Source organism: Camarhynchus parvulus, chromosome 3 (assembly GCF_901933205.1).
Source record: "Camarhynchus parvulus chromosome 3, STF_HiC, whole genome shotgun sequence".
NCBI classification, from domain to species: Eukaryota; Metazoa; Chordata; class Aves; order Passeriformes; family Thraupidae; genus Camarhynchus; species Camarhynchus parvulus.
The window spans coordinates 111,289,752-111,307,330 of record NC_044573.1 but is presented as its reverse complement, the minus strand read 5'-3'; the positions used below and the strand labels follow the sequence as shown (position 1 = coordinate 111,307,330).

At 33.6% G+C, this 17,579-nt stretch overlaps 1 protein-coding gene across 1 annotated transcript in view; it reads right to left on the bottom strand.

The window, feature by feature from the left end:
* Positions 1–17,579, bottom strand: part of ELP3 (elongator acetyltransferase complex subunit 3) — a 101,331-nt gene extending 83,752 nt beyond the window's left edge. Inside the window, 5 exon segments of the mRNA XM_030944790.1 lie at positions 4,420–4,574; positions 5,423–5,491; positions 7,730–7,793; positions 15,582–15,652; positions 17,516–17,579. Of these exon segments, the coding sequence (XP_030800650.1) occupies positions 4,420–4,574; positions 5,423–5,491; positions 7,730–7,793; positions 15,582–15,634 (341 nt within the window). The 5' untranslated portion in view covers positions 15,635–15,652; positions 17,516–17,579.

Genomic DNA, 17,579 nt, shown 5'->3' with positions numbered 1-17,579 from the left:
TTTTATGTTAAAAATATAAACCTTGACTTATCTGCTGAGGAGCCCCCACGCTGCCAGGGCAGGATTTTTGTCACCCTGCTCTGGCTCCACGGAGTCACTTTGCCTTTAAAATTGCTGTGGCAGAAATAATTCCCTTATTATCTGCCCAGCAAAGGCCAGGCAGCTTGAAAAATTATTTTAGGCCCAATAAAATCAGCTAAGACACCTGCAGCAGGGAAAAAAAAAAAAAAAAAAAAAAAAAATGGGCTTCCCACAGCATGAATCACAGCAATAATGTGAATGGACAACCTCCTCCATCCCTGAGGAGCTGTGTCCTTCAGAAACTCTTTGCCCGACTTGTTTTTTCTTTTATCTCGATAAAAACCCACTTGGAAAGAGCAGCAGGGTGCTTTTTGTTTGGTCTTTGAGCGAGGAGAAGTGGGAGGGGAAAAAAAAAATAAATAAAGCAAATAAAAGGAGCTGAAGTGTTTGGTGCCCTCCAGAGGAAAAAGCGAACGAAGTCGCAGCTTCGAGATACAAAGGATTGGTTTTAAAATCATTTCTGCTGGAAATTACGCTTCTAAAATCACTTCTGATGGAGGTGACAGCTCTAAAATAATTTCTCTTGGAGGTGACAGCCCTAAAATCACTTTTCTTGAGCTGGATAATGTCACAAATAAAAACCCACAACAGCACAGCCAAGGGACGCTCGGCTATTTAACAACTCCAAAACAATCAAATCTCGATTTTTCTTTTTTTTTTTTTTTTTGGCATTGAAAATTGAGGATTTCTCGCTCCTGAATGCTCAGGCTGTGAGAATTTGAGAAGGAGCCAGGCCAGGAGGTGTTTTGGGGCTGCGAGGGGCCGGAGCTCTGACGCTCTCTGAGTCATTCCTGACGTCCCAGGCAGGAGCAGCTCCCCCTCCCCAGCTGCAGGCAAAATTAACAAAAAGATCAACAAGAAATCAAAAATAAATCCAGACCAAATCAAGAATCAATCAAGAATCAATCCCTGGCAGGCGTCACAGCCCCGGATCAGGGCGGTGCAGCGTGACAGAGCTGCCTGGGGTGGCAAAACAATCAGGGAAATTTGGATTTTCCTGCGCTCCCGGGGAGCTGCTCTGCAGAGCTGGAAATATTCAGGGCTCAAAAATCACATCTTTAAAACAAAAAAGGATTTTCCTCATTGTTTTTAAAGAATAAGCAATTTAAACTGGGAGCAATTGCTCACCTGACAGCCTCTGCCATGTTATTGGAATATTCAGTGCCCAAAAACCGCACTTTTTTAAAAAAATAATATTTCCCTCATTGTCTTTAAAGAATAAACAATTTAAACTGGGAATAATTGTTCATCTGACTGCCTCTGCTATGTTGTTGGAATATTCAGTGCCCAAAAACCACATATTAAAAAAAAATAAGGATTTTCCTCATTGTTTTTAAAGAATAAATAACTTAAACTGGGAATATCTCCTCTCCTGACAGCCTCTGTCACATTGTTGGAATATTCAGTGCTCAAAAACCACATATTTTCAAAAAAATAGGATTTTCCTCATTATTTTTAAAGAATAAATAATTTAAACTGGAAATAATTCCTCACCTGACAGCCTCTGCTATGTTTTTGGAATATTCAGTGCCCAAAACCCACATATTAAAAAAAAATAAGGATTTCCCTCATTGTTTTCAAAGAATAAACAATTTGAACTGGGAATAATTGCTCACCTGACAGCCTCTGCTATTACTGGAATATTCAGTGCCCAAAAACCACACTTAAAAAAAAAAATAGGATTTTCCTCATTGATTTTAAAGAATAAACAATTTAAATTGGAAATAATTGCTCACCTGACAGCCTCTGCCATGTTGTTGGAATATTCAGTGCTCAAAAACCACATATTTTCAAAAAAACCTCCAAAAAATAGGATTTTCCTCGTTGTTTTCAAAGAATAAATAATTTAAACTGTGGATATCTCCTCACCTGACAGCCTCTGCTATTACTGGTATATTCAGTGCCCCAAAACCAGATTTTTAAAAAAATAAAGAATTTTCCTCATTGTTTTCAAAGAATAAATAACTTTAACTGGAAATAATTCCTCTCCTGACTGCCTCTGCCATGTTATTGGAATATTCAGTGCCCAAAAACCACACTTTTTAAAAAATAAGGATTTTCCTCATTGTCTTTAAAGAATAAACAATTTGAACTGGGGATAATTGCTCACCTGACAGCCTCTGCTATTATTGGAATTATCAGTGCCCAAAAACCACATTTAAAAAAAAATAAAGAATTTTTCTCATTATTTTTAAAGAATAAACAATTTAAACTGGGAATAATTATTCATCTGACAGTCTCTGCCATGTTATTGGAATATTCATTGCTCAAAACCAAACTTTTTCAAAAAATAAGGATTTTCCTCATTGTTTTCAAAGAATAAACAATTTAAACTGGAAATAACTCCTCACCTGACAGTCTCTGCCACATTATTGGAATATTCAGTGCCCAAAACCCACACTTTTTTTAAAAAATAAGGATTTTCCTCATTGTTTTTAAAGAATAAATAATTTAAACTGGGAATAATTGTTCATCTGACAGCCTCTGCTATGTTATTGGAATATTCAGTGCCCCAAAACCAGATTTTTAAAAAAATAAAGAATTTTCCTCATTGTTTTCAAAGAATAAATAACTTAAACTGGAAATAATTCCGCACCTGAATGCCTCTGCCATGTTTTTGGAATATTCAGTGCCCAAAACCCACATATTAAAAAAAATAAGGATTTTCCTCATTGTTTTCAAAGACTAAACAATTTAAACTGGAGACAATTCCTCACCTGACAGCCTCTGCTATGTTACTGGAATAGTCAGTGCTCAAAAACCACATGTTTTCAAAAAACCTCCAAAAAAATCGGATTTTCCTCACTGTTTTTAAAGAATAAATAATTTAAATTGGGAATAACTGTTCACCTGACAGCCTCTGCCACATTATTGGAATATTCAGTGCCCAAAACCCAGATATTTTCAAAAAAACCTCCAAAAAATCGGATTTTCCTCGTTGTTTTTAAAGAATAAATAATTTGAACTGGGAATAACTCCTCACCTGACAGCCTCTGCTATGTTATTGGAATATTCAGTGCTCAAAACCAAACTTTTTCAAAAAATAATATTTTCCTCATTGTTTTTAAAGAATAAACAATTTAAACTGGAAATAATTCCTCTCCTGACAGGCTCTGCTATGTTGTTGGAATATTCAGTGCTCAAAACCCACATATTTTCAAAAAAACCTCCAAAAAAATCGGATTTTCCTCATTGTTTTCAAAGAATAAATAATTTAAACTGGGAATAATTCCTCACCTGACAGCCTCTGCCATGTTATTGGAGCATTCAGTGCCCAAAACACATATTAAAAAAAAATAAGGATTTTCCTCACTGTTTTTAAAGAATAAATAACTTAAACTGGGAATATCTCCTCTCCTGCCAGCCTCTGTCCCATTGTTGGAATATTCAGTGCCCAAAAACCACACTTTTTCAAGAAATAATATTTTCCTCATTGTTTTTAAAGAATAAACAATTTAAACTGGAAATAATTCCTCTCCTGACAGCCTCTGCCATGTTATTGGAATATTCAATGCCCAAAACCCACACTTTTTAAAAAAATAAGGATTTTCCTCATTGTCTTTAAAGAATAAACAATTTGAACTGGGGATAATTGCTCACCTGACAGCCTCGGCTATTACTGGAATATTCAGCGCCCGAAAACCACATTTAAAAAAAAATAAAGAATTTTTCTCATTATTTTTAAAGAATAAATAATTTAAACTGGGAACAATTCCTCTCCTGACAGCCTCTGCCACATTGTTGGAATATTCAGTGCCCAAAACCCACACTTTTTCCAAAAATAATATTTTCCTCATTGTTTTCAAAGAATAAACAATTTAAACTGGGAATAATTGTTCACCTGACAGCCTCTGCCACGTTATTGGAATATTCAGTGCCCAAAACCCAGATATTTTCAAAAAAACCTCCAAAAAATCGGATTTTCCTCGTTGTTTTTAAAGAATAAATAATTTAAACTGTGGATATCTCCTCACCTGACAGCCTCTGCTATTACTGGCATATTCAGTGCCCCAAAACCAGATTTTTAAAAAAATAAAAAATTTTTCTCATTGTTTTCAAAGAATAAACAATTTAAACTGGGAATAACTCCTCACCTGACAGCCTCTGCCATGTTATTGGAATATTCAGTACTCAAAAACCACATATTTTCAAAAAAATAATATTTTCCTCGTTGTTTTTAAAGAATAAATAACTTAAATTGGGAATAACTCCTCACCTGACAGCCTCTGCCATGTTATTGGAATATTCAGTACTCAAAAACCACATATTTTCAAAAAAATAATATTTTCCTCGTTGTTTTTAAAGAATAAATAATTTAAATTGGGAATAACTCCTCACCTGACAGCCTCTGGCACGCTGCTGGACGTGTGGCCCGTCAGGGCGTCGTGCAGGTTCCTGATGAAATAATCTCTGTAATCCTCCGGCAAGGCCATGAACGTTCCGCCCATGACGATGAATTCCACTTTGTCCACGCTGTGGCCCAGCTGCTTCAGCTGAAAAATTCAAAATATCACAGGAAAAACCATCAGTTAGGGATTTCTCCAAAGGATTTCTCTGTAATTCTTGATTTTCTTAAGCTGCATTTGGGTTTTTTGGTTGTTTTATGAGTGAAATCGATGGTTTTGTAAAGGTTTTTTAAAATCACTTTTCTTTGTAAAAAAACCCTCAAAAGTTGTTTTTTTATTGTAAGAACTTAGTGCAGGTATTGAAGAGGTTTTTCCTGAAAAATCAGAATTATTTGAGTGGCAGGTTCCACTTTAAATGACCTAAATTGGGCAAAAAATTCTTTGAATTTCCTTTAATCCTTAAAATTTCCTTTAATCCTCAAAATCCTGAGGGAGAAAATACTGAATTCATGGAGAATTTCCCAATGGATTTAGAGATACAGAAAAACCTGATCAAAACAGAACAGGATTGAGAAACTTTTCACACCCAACTCTCCAAAAAACCCCCAAATAAAAATCATTTTGGAATAATTATTAAAAATCAGGTTTTGCACAGCACAGACCTTAGGAAAGGTTCAAAATTCACCATTTCTTTCATGGAAATGAGAGTTGGACAGCTGAAAATGTATCAATTTAACTCTAGAAATTGAATTTTTTAATTTTAAATTTTAAAATCTTTAAATTTTTTTTGATTTTGGAATTTTGGAATTTTGAATTTTGAATTTTGAATTTTTTGAATTTTTAAATTTTTTGATTTTGAATTTTTGAATGTTTGAATTTTTGAATTTTTGATTTTTTAATTCATTTTTTCATTTTTAATTTCTGCAGCCCACCAGTTCAAGCAATGGAAATAATTCTGATTTTTTTTTGCATCCCAAATTTCAGGGGAATTGTACCTGCTCCACTCTGTGCCTGGTCTGCAGGAAGGGATCGTAGCGAGCCCGGATGGCCCTCATGGATGTTGGCTGAAAAACACCCAAAAATCCATTTTAGAAACTTTTATTCCCAAAAAGAACACTTTAAAAAACCCCAAAATGCTGAAAACTTCAAATCCTCATTGACCCAAAACCACCAAACCCACAAATCAGAATTCTGTAAAATTTTAAATACGAATTTGGCTCCTTAAATCCTTTAAAAAATCCAACATTTTTACCCTGAGATTGCAACATCACCACAATTATTCCATTTTTAGTGTTTGCATTCCAATGAAATTCCAACATTTTGGAATATTCCAAATTATTCCAATATTTTTAGCGTTCTCCAAGCTAAAAAAACTTCCACAGTGAGTCACAAAAATGTTACCAAAATGTTTTTAAAATTACTCTTAGACTCAGTCTGGGCTTCACATCTTCCTAAATTCAACTTATTCCTTCAATTAAAATTAAAAATGAAATCATTTTTTTAATCAGCAGCTGATGGAAGCTTATTAATAATATTTTAAGGAGATTTTCAAGCTCCTTTTGTACCCTGGATTCTCTTGACAATTCCCATTTTTTCATTTTATCACAGATAAAAGGGAATTCATTTAATTTCAGAGGTATTTAAAAATGAGGTTTTTTAATCAAAATTTCTATTTTTTTACTGCTGTAGGAACCTCTCCATAGCTCTGTGTTTGAAGGCTTTTCTTACACAATTTTTAAAATTTGAATTTCAAATTCTTGTCATTGGAATAATTACAAATAACACAATGAAATCATGGGAATTAATTATTGCAATTATTGCAACTGAGCTGCTTTGGAAGCTGAAGTTTATCAAAGTTTATTTTGGGTTTTTTGGGTTTGATTTTTGTGTTTTATTTTTTGTTTTATTCCTGCAACAGGAGAGAGCAGCAGCAATAAAACCCAGCCTAAGGCAAAGCCAGGCTTAAGGAAATGCTGGAAAAACCCCAAAAAATAATGAAAAATAAAGAAATAAACATAAATAAATAAATAAATAAATAAATAATGAAAAATAAAGAAATAAAAATAAATAAAACAAAAAAAAGAAAAAAAAAAGAAATTAAATAAATAAATAAATAAAACAAAAAATAATGAAAATAAAGAAAATAAATAAATAAATAAAAAAAAAAAAAAAAAAAAAAAAAAAAAAAATAAAAAAAAAAAAAAAGAAAAATAAAGAAATAAAAATAAATAAATAAAACAAAAAAATAATGAAAAATAAAGAAATTAAAAAATAAATAAATAAATAAAACAAAAAATAATGAAAAATAAAGAAATTACATAAATAAATAAAAAAAAAAAAAAAAAAAAATAAAAAAATAAAATAAATAAATAAAACAAAAAATAATGAAAAATAAAGAAATAAAATAAATATAAAAAAATAAATAAAATAATGAAAAATAAAGAAAATAAATAAATAAATAAAACAAAAAAAAGAAAAATAAAGAAATAAAAAAATAAATAAAACAAAAAAATAATGAAAAATAAAGTAAATAAATAAATAAAACAAAAAAATGAAAATAAAGAAATTAAATAAATAAATAAAACAAAAAAATAATGAAAAATAAAGAAATAAAAATAAATAAAACAAAAAAAAAAAAAAATAAAAAAATAAAAAAACAAAAAAAAATAAAAAAAAAAAAAAAATTAAATAAATAAATAAATAAAACAAAAAATAATGAAAAATAAAGAAATAAAAAAATAAAAATAAATAAAACAAAAAAGAAAAATAAAGAAATAAAATAAATAAACAAATAAATAAAAAAAAGAAAATAAAGAAAATAAAAATAAATAAATAAATAAATAAATAAAAAAAAACCAAAAAAAAAGAAAAATTAAGAAATTAAAAAATAAATAAATAAAACAAAAAATAATGAAAAATAAAGAAATTAATTAAATAAATAAATAAAACAAAAAGTATCATGAAAAATAAAGAAATTAAATAAATAAAGAAATAAAACAAAAAAAAGAAAAATAAAGAAAATAAATAAATAAATGAAAAATACAAACAAAAAAAGAAAAATAAAGAAAATAAATAAATAAAAGAAAAATACAAACAAAAAAAGAAAAATAAAGAAATAAAATAAATAAATAAAACAAAAAAATAATTAAAAATAAAGAAATTAATTAAATAAATAAAACAAAAAATAATGAAAAATAAAGAAATAAAAAAATAAATAAATAAAACAAAAAATATAATGAAAAATAAAGAAATAAAAAAAAAAAAAGAAAACAAAAAATAGAGAAAACTGAAGAAATCAGAACCTCATATCCTGTGTAGGACTGGGTGGAATATTCAAAATCAGAGTCAGGGCCCCCTGGGCAGTACCTGAAGGAGAAAAAACCAGAAAAACCCAGGAATTAAACTCAAAATTCCAATAATTGCTGTGACATGTAGCTGAAAATTTAATGATTTTGAATGAATTTGAATGAGAATGAGACCTGAAACAAGCCAGTGAGACTTTCTGGAAGCAAAATCCATGAAAATATTCCTGGCATGTTCCATTATGTTTTAGGGAGCAGCCATAAAAGTTTTGGGGCAACATTTACACACAAATTAATTGATTTAAAAAGAATAATTTCATAATTTGAGTGTTTTCTAGAATTCTCTCAAGAGCATCACTTTAATAAACTGATAATTGATTGATTGATTTTGGGGATAATTGAGATTTTATTCCCTGATCATTGATTGATTGATTTTGGGGATAATTGAGATTTTATTCCCTGATCATTGATTGATTTTGGGGATAATTGAGATTTTCTTTTTTTATTTAAATCCCCTGATCATATATTTTTTCCTTTATTTCCCTTCTTGTGTATTTTTATTCCTTATTTTTTAGGATGATTTTACCCTGACATTGATTGATTTTTGGGTATTGATTATTCCCTGATTATTGATTTTGGGATAATTGAATTTTATTCCATTATTTTAGGGATTATTTTTTATTTTTTGGTTTTCCTATGTTATTTTTATTTATTTTGGGGATTGTTTGGAGTTTTTGTTATTTTGTTATCCCTGATCTTGTTTTATAATTGAATTTTATTCCCTGATCATTAGATTATTTTGGGGATAATTGAGTTTTATTCCCCTGATCATTGATTGATTGATTTTGGGGATAATTGAGATTTTATCCCTGATTATGATTGATTGTTTTGGATATGATTTTATCCCTGATTATTGATTTTATAATGAGATTTTTTCCCTGATTATTGATTGTTTTTCGGTATTGGATTTTATTCCCTGATTATTGATTTTTTGGGATAATTGAGATTTTATTCCCTGATCATTGATTGATTTTGGGGATAATTGAGATTTTATTCCCTGATCATTGATTTTTCGATAATTGAGATTTTATTCCCTGATCATTGATTGATTTTGGGGATAATTGAGATTTTATTCCCTGATTATTGATTGATTGATTTTGGGGATAATTGAGATTTTATTCCCTGATTATTGATTGATTTTTGGGATAATTGAGATTTTATTCCTGTTTTGTTGGGATAAGTGAATTTTATCCCTATTATTGATTTCAGATTGAGATTTTATTCCCTGATATTAATTTTCAGATAATTATTTTATTCCCTGATCATTGATTGTTTGTATTGAGATTTTATTCCCTGTTGTTGTTTGGGGATAATTGAGATTTTATTCCCTGATCATTGATTGATTGATTTGGGGATAAGTGAGATTTTATTCCCTGATCATTGATTTTTGGGATAATTGAGATTTTATTCCCTGATCATTGATTGATTGATTTGGGGATAATTGAGATTTTATTCCCTGATCATTGATTTATTTCCTCACTGCCAGCTCACCCCATCATCCACCATCATTATCAAATTAATTATCAATTAATTATTAAATCACCACGCCCACATTCATTTGCTGGCAATTTGTGCAGTCCAAGCTGGTTTAGACACAGAATTACCTGGAAAATTTCATGGATTCACGGCAGGGAATGTTTGGAAATAAATAAAAATATGAGAAAAGCATCACCAAAATCAGATTTCAAGGGAATGGAGTCGAAATGAGGAAGAAAATTCAAAATAAGCCAAGTTCTTGATCTTAAAATTTGAATAAAACTGAGCTGATTCCAGGAGATTTTGGCAGCTGGAGGCCAAAAAAATTTAATAATAAATTGATAGAAATTAATGAAGAAAATAATAATAAATTAAGAATCACAAGGGTGGGAATAACATATTAAAATTAAGAGTAAATCAATATAAATTAATAAAGAAAATAATAATAAATTAATAATCACAAGGATGGGTTTGGGCCATGAAAGGAGGAAAAGGTGAAAAGAAATCAGATTTTGGTGTGGTGTGGCTGCTCCTGCAGGGCTGGGGTTATCCAGGAGTGCTGGGAAAAGGAACTTTGGGGTGATGGGATCCCAGAAATGATGGGAAAGGAACTTTGGGGTGATGGGATCCCAGAAATGATGGGAAAAGGAACTTTGGGGTGATGGGATCCCAGAAATGATGGAAAAAGGAACTTTGGGGTGGTGGGATCCCAGAAATGATGGGAAAAGGAACCTTGGGGTGATGGGATCCCAGAAATGATGGGAAAAGGAACTTTGGGGTGATGGGATCCCAGAAATGATGGGAAAGGAACTTTGGGGTGATGGGATCTCAGAAATGATGGAAAAAGGAACTTTGGGTGATGGGATCCCAGAAAGGATGGGAAAGATCTCTGAGAGCACCCGGTGCCACCAGCCCCAGCACTGCCCTGTGTCCCCAAGTGCCACCTCCACAGGGATTTGGGATCTCTCCAGGGATGGAAAACCCTTCCCAGGCAGGAATTGTTCCCAAAATCCAACCTGAACTTCCCTGGGACAATTTGGGTGAAATCCCAGTTCTTTCCTATCAGGGAATTGCAGATCCGTGTCCCCAGGTGCCACATCCACAGGGATTTGGAATTCCTCTGGAAGTGGGGATTCCAAACCTCCCTGGGCAGCTGTGCCAGGGATGGAAAACCCATTCCAGGTGGGAATTGTTCCCAAAATCCAACTTGAACTAACCTGGAACAATCTGGGAGAAATCCCAGTTCTTTCCTATCAGGGAATTCCAGATCCGTGTCCCCAAGTGCCACTTCCATGGGGACCAGGAATTCATCCCACCCTCCCTGGGCAGGAATTGTTCCCTAAATCCAACCTGAAACTCTCTGGGACAATTTGGGAGAAATCCCAATCCCTCCTGTCAGGGAATTCCAGATCCGTGTCCCAGGTGGGACTTCCAGGTGGTTTGGAAATCTCTGGACTAGGGAGGAATTGTTCCCAAAAATCCAACCTGAACTAACCTGGGACAATCTGGGAGAAATCCCAATCCCACCTGCCCGAATTCCAATTCCCGTTCCCAGTGCCACATCCACAGGGATTTGGAATTCCTCTGGGAATGGGGATTCCCAATCACCCTGGACAGCCCTTTCCCTTAAGGAATTCCCAAAATCCAACCTGAACTTCTCCTGGAAGAACTTCTGGCTATTCCCTGGGAGAAATCCCAACTCTCTCCTGCCAGGGAATTCCAGATCCGCCCCCAAGTGCCACTTCCACAGGGATTTGGAATTCCTCAGGAATGAGGATTCCCAACCTCCCTGGGCAGGAATTTTTCCCAAAATCCAACCTGAACTCCCCCTGGAACAATTTGGGAGAAATCCCAATTTCTCCTGTCAGGGAATCCCAGATCCGTGTCCCCAAGCGCCACTTCCATGGGGATTGGGAATTCCTCTAGAAGTGGGGAAGGAATTGTTCCCAAAATCCAACCTGGAACAATCTGGGACAAATCCCAATCCCTCCTGTCAGGGAATTCCAGATCCGTGTCCCCAGGTGGGACTTCCAAGGTGATTTGGAATTCCTCTGGGAATGGGGAGGGAATTGTTCCCAAAATCCAACCTGAACTTCTCCTGGAACAACTTGAGGCCATTTCCTGGGACAAATCCCAATTCCTCCTGCCAGGGAATTCCAGATCCGTGTCCCCAGGTGCCACCTCCATGGGGATTGGGAATTCCTCTGGGAATGGGGACAGAATTGTTCCCAAAATCCAACCTGAACTCCCCCTGGAACAATCTGGGAGAAATCCCAGTTCTTTCCTATCAGGGAATTCCAGATCCGTGTCCCCAAGTGCCACTTCCATGGGGACTAGGAATTAATCCCACCCTCCCTGGGCAGGAATTGTTCCCAAAATCCAACCTGAAACTCTCTGGGACAATTTGGGAGAAATCCCAATCCCACCTGTCAGGGAATTCCAGATCCGTGTCCCCAGGTGGGACTTCCAAGGTGGTTTGGAATTCCTCTGGGACTGGGGAGGGAATTGTTCCCAAAATCCAACCTGAACTAACCTGGAACAATCTGGGAGAAATCCCAATCCCACCTGCCACGGAATTCCACGTTCCCAGTGCCACATCCACAGGGATTTGGAATTCCTCTGGGAATGGAGATTCCCAACCTCCCTGGACAGCCCTTTCCCTTAAGGAATTCCCAAAATCCAACCTGAACTTCTCCTGGAAGAACTTCTGGCTCTTCCCTGGGAGAAATCCCAACTTCTCCTGCCAGGGAATTGCAGATCCATGTCCCCAGGTGCCACTTCCATGGGGATTTGGAATTCCTCAGGAATGAGGATTCCCAACCTCCCTGGGCAGGAATTGTTCCCAAAATCCAACCTGAACTCCCCCTGGAACAATTTGGGAGAAATCCCAATCCCTCCTGCCAGGGAATTCCAGATCCGTGTCCCCAGGTGCCACCTCCATGGGGATTGGGAATTCCTCTGGGAATGGGGACGGAATTGTTCCCAAATCCAACCTGAACTTCTCCTGGAACAACTTCTGGCTCTTCCCTGGAAAAATCCCAATCCCTCCTGCCAGGGAATCCCAGACAGACCTGTGTCCCCAGCAGCCACTTCCACAGGAACTGGAATTCCTCAGGAATGGGGATTCCAAAGCTCCCTAGGAAACCATTCCAGGCAGGAATTGTTCCCAAATCCAACCTGAACCTGCCCTGGTGCAGCTCGAGGCCGCTCCCTCTCCTCAGTTTTGGTTCCAATCAATCACAACAATTCAGCCCCAAGCTGCTGGTGAAGCTTCCCCAGAAAACAGGGGGGAAAAGAGTCTGGAAATGTGAAAAATCCAGGGAGACAGCACGGCAGAGAAAAGGGAATTCATCAGACCCCAAAAATAAAACTTTGCACCTTGGCTAAGGGAACTCTGTGAGAGAGGTCCATTTATTATTATTATTATTATATGTGAGAGAGGTCCATTTATTATTATTATTATTATATGTGAGAGAGGTCCATTTATTATTATTACTACTACTACTATTATTATTACTATTATTATTACTATTATTATTATTATTATTATTGTTATATGTAAGACAGACCCATTTAATTATTATTATATGTGAGATAGGTCCATTTTACTACTACTATTATTATTATTATTATTATTATTATTATTATTAAGATAGGTGCATTTAATCATTGTTATATGTGAGATAGCTCCATAGTATTATTACTATTATTATTAAGATAGGCGCATTTATTTTATTAATATTATTATTATTGTTGTTATTATTATTATTATAATATTACTTTAATTATTAATTTAATTATTATTTCATTATTATTTAATTATTTAATTATTATTATTATTATGTGCAAGGTAGGTCCATTTAATTATTATTATATGTAAGGCATGTCCACTTAATAATTATTATATGTAAGATAAGTCCATTTAATTATTATTATTATTAACTTGATTATTATTTATTTATTATTTAATTATTATTTAATAATTATTTAGTTAGTTAGTTATTATTAAAATATATAAGATAGGTCCATTTAATTATTATTATTATTATTATATGTGAGATAGCTCCATTTAATTATTATTATATGTAAGATAGGTCAATGTTATTATTATGATTATTATTATTATTATTAGTCCATTTATTATTATTATGTTATTGCAATTACCAATTAAATTATTATTTATTATTATTTATTTTTTATTATTATTATATGTAAGGTAGGTCCATTTAATTATTATTATATGTAAGTCCATTTAATTAATATTACTATTAACTTAAATTATTTATTTATTTATTTATTTATTTATTGTTATTATATGTAAGATAGGTCAATTTAATGATTATTATTATTACTACTATATGTGAGACAGCTCCATTTAATTATTATTACATGTAAAATAGGTCAATTTCATTATTATTAATGTATTTACCATGATAATTATTACATGTAGCTTATTATTAATAATTATTTAATTATGATATAGGTCCATTTCATTATTATTATACTTAATTTATTATTATGAAATTATTATTTAATTATTCTTATTATTTGTTTAATTAATTATTATTACATGTATGATAGGTCAATTTCATTACTATTATATGTGAGATAGGTCCATGTCATCATTATTATTATTTATTTATTATTAAATTATCATCATTATTATTTATTTATATTTATTTAATTATTATTACATGTATGATAGGTCCATTTCATTATTGTTATTATATGTGAGATAGGTCCATATTATTATTATTAATTAAATTATTATTTAATTATTACTATGATTTATTTAATTAATTTTTATTGCATGTATGATAGGTCCATTTCAATATTATTATTATATGTGAGACAGGTCCCTTTTATTATTATTATTTTTATTTATCTATTGGATTACTATTTATTTATTTAATGATTATTATTTAATTATTATTTAATAATTATTTAATTATTATTTACTTATTTATTTAATATTATTTCTATGTCAGATGGGTCCATTTCATTATTCTAGAAATAATAATTATTTTACATGGACATGAACTGACTGGGCTTTCACAATATTAAAAACCCTGGGCTGTAATATAAGAATCAGTGCAAACAAAAAGATGCTTCAAGGAAGTAAAAAGCAGAAATATTTATAGTAAAGCCATGAAATACAAAATAGTGAATAAATCTCATGGTTATGAAAGTTTCTTTTTAGGTGAACCCAGAAGGGGAATTGTGGGAATCCAAAAATCAGAGAGTTTTGGGAAAGCTCAGAACTGTGGTTGGAGCTCAGCAGCAGCCATGAGATAAATCAGCAGAAAAATGATGTAAAATGTAGAAAAGTAAGGACAAATGGAACAATAATAATCTAGAATATTGGTCTAGAATAACTCCCTAAGAAAAGTTTATCTGGTGAGATATTAGGAAGTTTTAAATTTAATAATGGAGCTCTGTGCATTGTGTTTTAAGGATTACGAGCAGGAATTGGATTCTAAATAAGCAAAATAAATTAATTGTTTTAACCAAAGGTACCTGTGCTTACAGTGGTTGGATGGAACTGCTGTCAATGTGCTTTTGCTTTGTGTGATTGGTCAAAAAACTTTTAAATTGAGTTGTAACATGAAATTCTTTGTCTCCAGCCTGGGATGTGAGCTGCTGGCATCTTCCCATTGTGATAACCATGGGATGGGACTGATGCTGGAAAATCAAACAGCTCAAAGTGTGGGAATGCATAAAATCAGAGAGTTTTGGGAAAGCTGCAAAAAGCAACCTCAGAAACAACAAAATTGTGATCAGAGCTAAGCAGCACCATGAGATAAATCAGCAGAAAAATGATGTAAAATGTAGAAAAGTAAGGACAAATGGAACAATAATAATCTAGAATATTGGTCTAGAATAATTCCCTAAGAAATGTTTATCTGGTGAGATATTAGGAAGTTTTAAATTTAATAATGGAGCTCTGTGCATTGTGTTTTAAGGATTACAAGCAGGAATTGGATTCTAAATAAGGAAAATAATTCATTGTTTTAACCAAAGGTACCTGTGCTGATAGTGGTTGGATGGAACTGCTGTCAATGTGCTTTTGCTTTGTGTGATATTGGAAAAAAACTTTTAAATTGAGCTGTAACATGAAATTCTTTGTGCGCTGCCTGGGATGTGAGCTGCTGGCATCTTCCCATTGCCATCACCACAGGATGGGACTGATGGTGGAAAACAAAACAGCTCAGAAAATAAAAAACCACGTTCCCAGCAGCCCCATTCCGTTTGTAATTTGTACAAATGAAGTTCTGTTTGCACAGCCACCGAGACCTGAGCTTCCCCCAGTACTCACACACAGATGTTCCCGGTGAAGTTGATGTGGGGACACCGGTGGGGTTTGCACATCACGGCCACCACGGCGATCTGCCAGGGAAATTGCAGGAATTACCCCCAAAATTACCAAAATTCAACCGTTTCTTGTAAGGCTGGGGGTGCTGGGGGCATCTGTGGGGTTGTTTTAGGGATGTTCTGTGATAAAACTAATGTGGGTTAAGCTTTGAAGGGGTAAACAAAGCCAGAAAGAAATAGGAATGCTTAATGAATTCTATTAAATATTATTTAATGTTCTTGGGTTTCATAATATGGATAAGTAATAAATGAATGGATAAATTTTTGGGGGTCTGATATGGAGAACTGAGTGGTTTCAGTATAAACTGGGGTCTGATAAGGAGATTTATGTGGTTTTAGTAAAAACTGGGGTCTGATATGGAGAATTAGGGGATTTCAGTATAAATTGGGGTCTGATATAAAGAATTAGGTCTAATAGAAAAAATTAGGTGGTTTCAGTATAAATTAGGGTTTGATATGGAAATTTAAGTGGTTCCAGTATAAATAGGGTCTGATATCAAAGAATTCAGTGGTTTCAGTGTAAATTGGGGTCTGATATAAAAAATTAGATGGTTTCAGAAGAAATTGGGGTCTGATATAAAGAATTAGGTGGTTTCAGTATAAATTGGGGTCTGATATGGAGAATTAGGTGGTTTCAGTATAAAGTGGGGTCTGATATACAGAATCAGCTGGTTTCAGTGTAAATTGGGGTCTGATATAAAGAATTAGGTCTGATATAAAAAATTAGGTGTTTTCAGTATAAATTGGTGTCTGATATGGAGATTTTGGTGGTTTCAGAATAAATTGGGGTCTGATGTGGAAATTTAGGTGGTTTCAGTGTAAACTGGGGCCTGATATAAAGAATTGGATCTGATATAAAGAATTGTGTGGTTTCAGTATAAATTGGGGTCTGATATGGAGAATTGAGTGGTTTCAGTGTAAATTGGGGTCTGATGTGGAGATTTAGGTGGTTTCAGTGTAAATTGGGGTCTGATATAAAGAATTAGGTGGTTTCAGAATAAATTGGGGTCTGATATGGAAATTTAGGTGGTTTCAGAATAAACTGGGGTCTGATATAAAGAATTAGGTGGTTTCAGAATAAATTGGTTGATAAAAAATTTAGAATAAATGGGGTGAGTGGTTAGTTAAATTTGATATAATGATATGAGAATTACATGGTTCTTGGGGTCTATATGAAAATACATGGTTTCAGTATAAACTGGGGTCTGATATACAAATTGTTGTTAAGGTGTTTCAGTTTTGGGGTGTTAAATTGGGGTTTGATATAAAGAATTAGGTCTCATATAAAAAATTAGGTGGTTTCAGTATAAATTGAGGTCTGAGATGGAGATTTAGGAGATTTCAGTATAAATTGGGGTCTGATATAAAGAATTGGGTGGTTTCAGTGTCAATTTGGGTCTATATGAAGAATTAGGTGGTTTCAGAATAAATTGTGGTCTGATATGAGGATTTAGGTGGTTTCAGTATAAACTGGAGTCTGATATGGAGATTGAGGGGGTTTCAGTACAAATCTGGGTCTGATATGAGGATTTAGGTGATTTACAGGAAATTGATTTAACTGCTCGGCTGAGAAGACCCACAGGGACTAGGACACAATTCTCCTTTTTCCTCATGGGATCTCAGGATATTTTGGGTTGGAAGGACCTTAAATCCCAATCCCAACACCCTGCACTATCTCAGGGTGCTCCAACCCTTCCCTGGACACCTCCAGGGATGCAGCAACCACAGGAAAACCTCCAAGGAAGGAATTTTCCCCTAAAATTCTCCCTGTGTTGAAAAGGCAACGCCACCACGGCTTTTGGGTGGGGATTTAACCCAAATTTTGGGCAGGGAGCAGGGAGGGGGTGGGGGAAGGAGGGGAGATCCCTTTTGTCTCACCCCACTGGCCGTCCTGATGGGCTTGGCCTTGAGCTTTGGCAGCAGAACCTTCCGGAACTGCCGG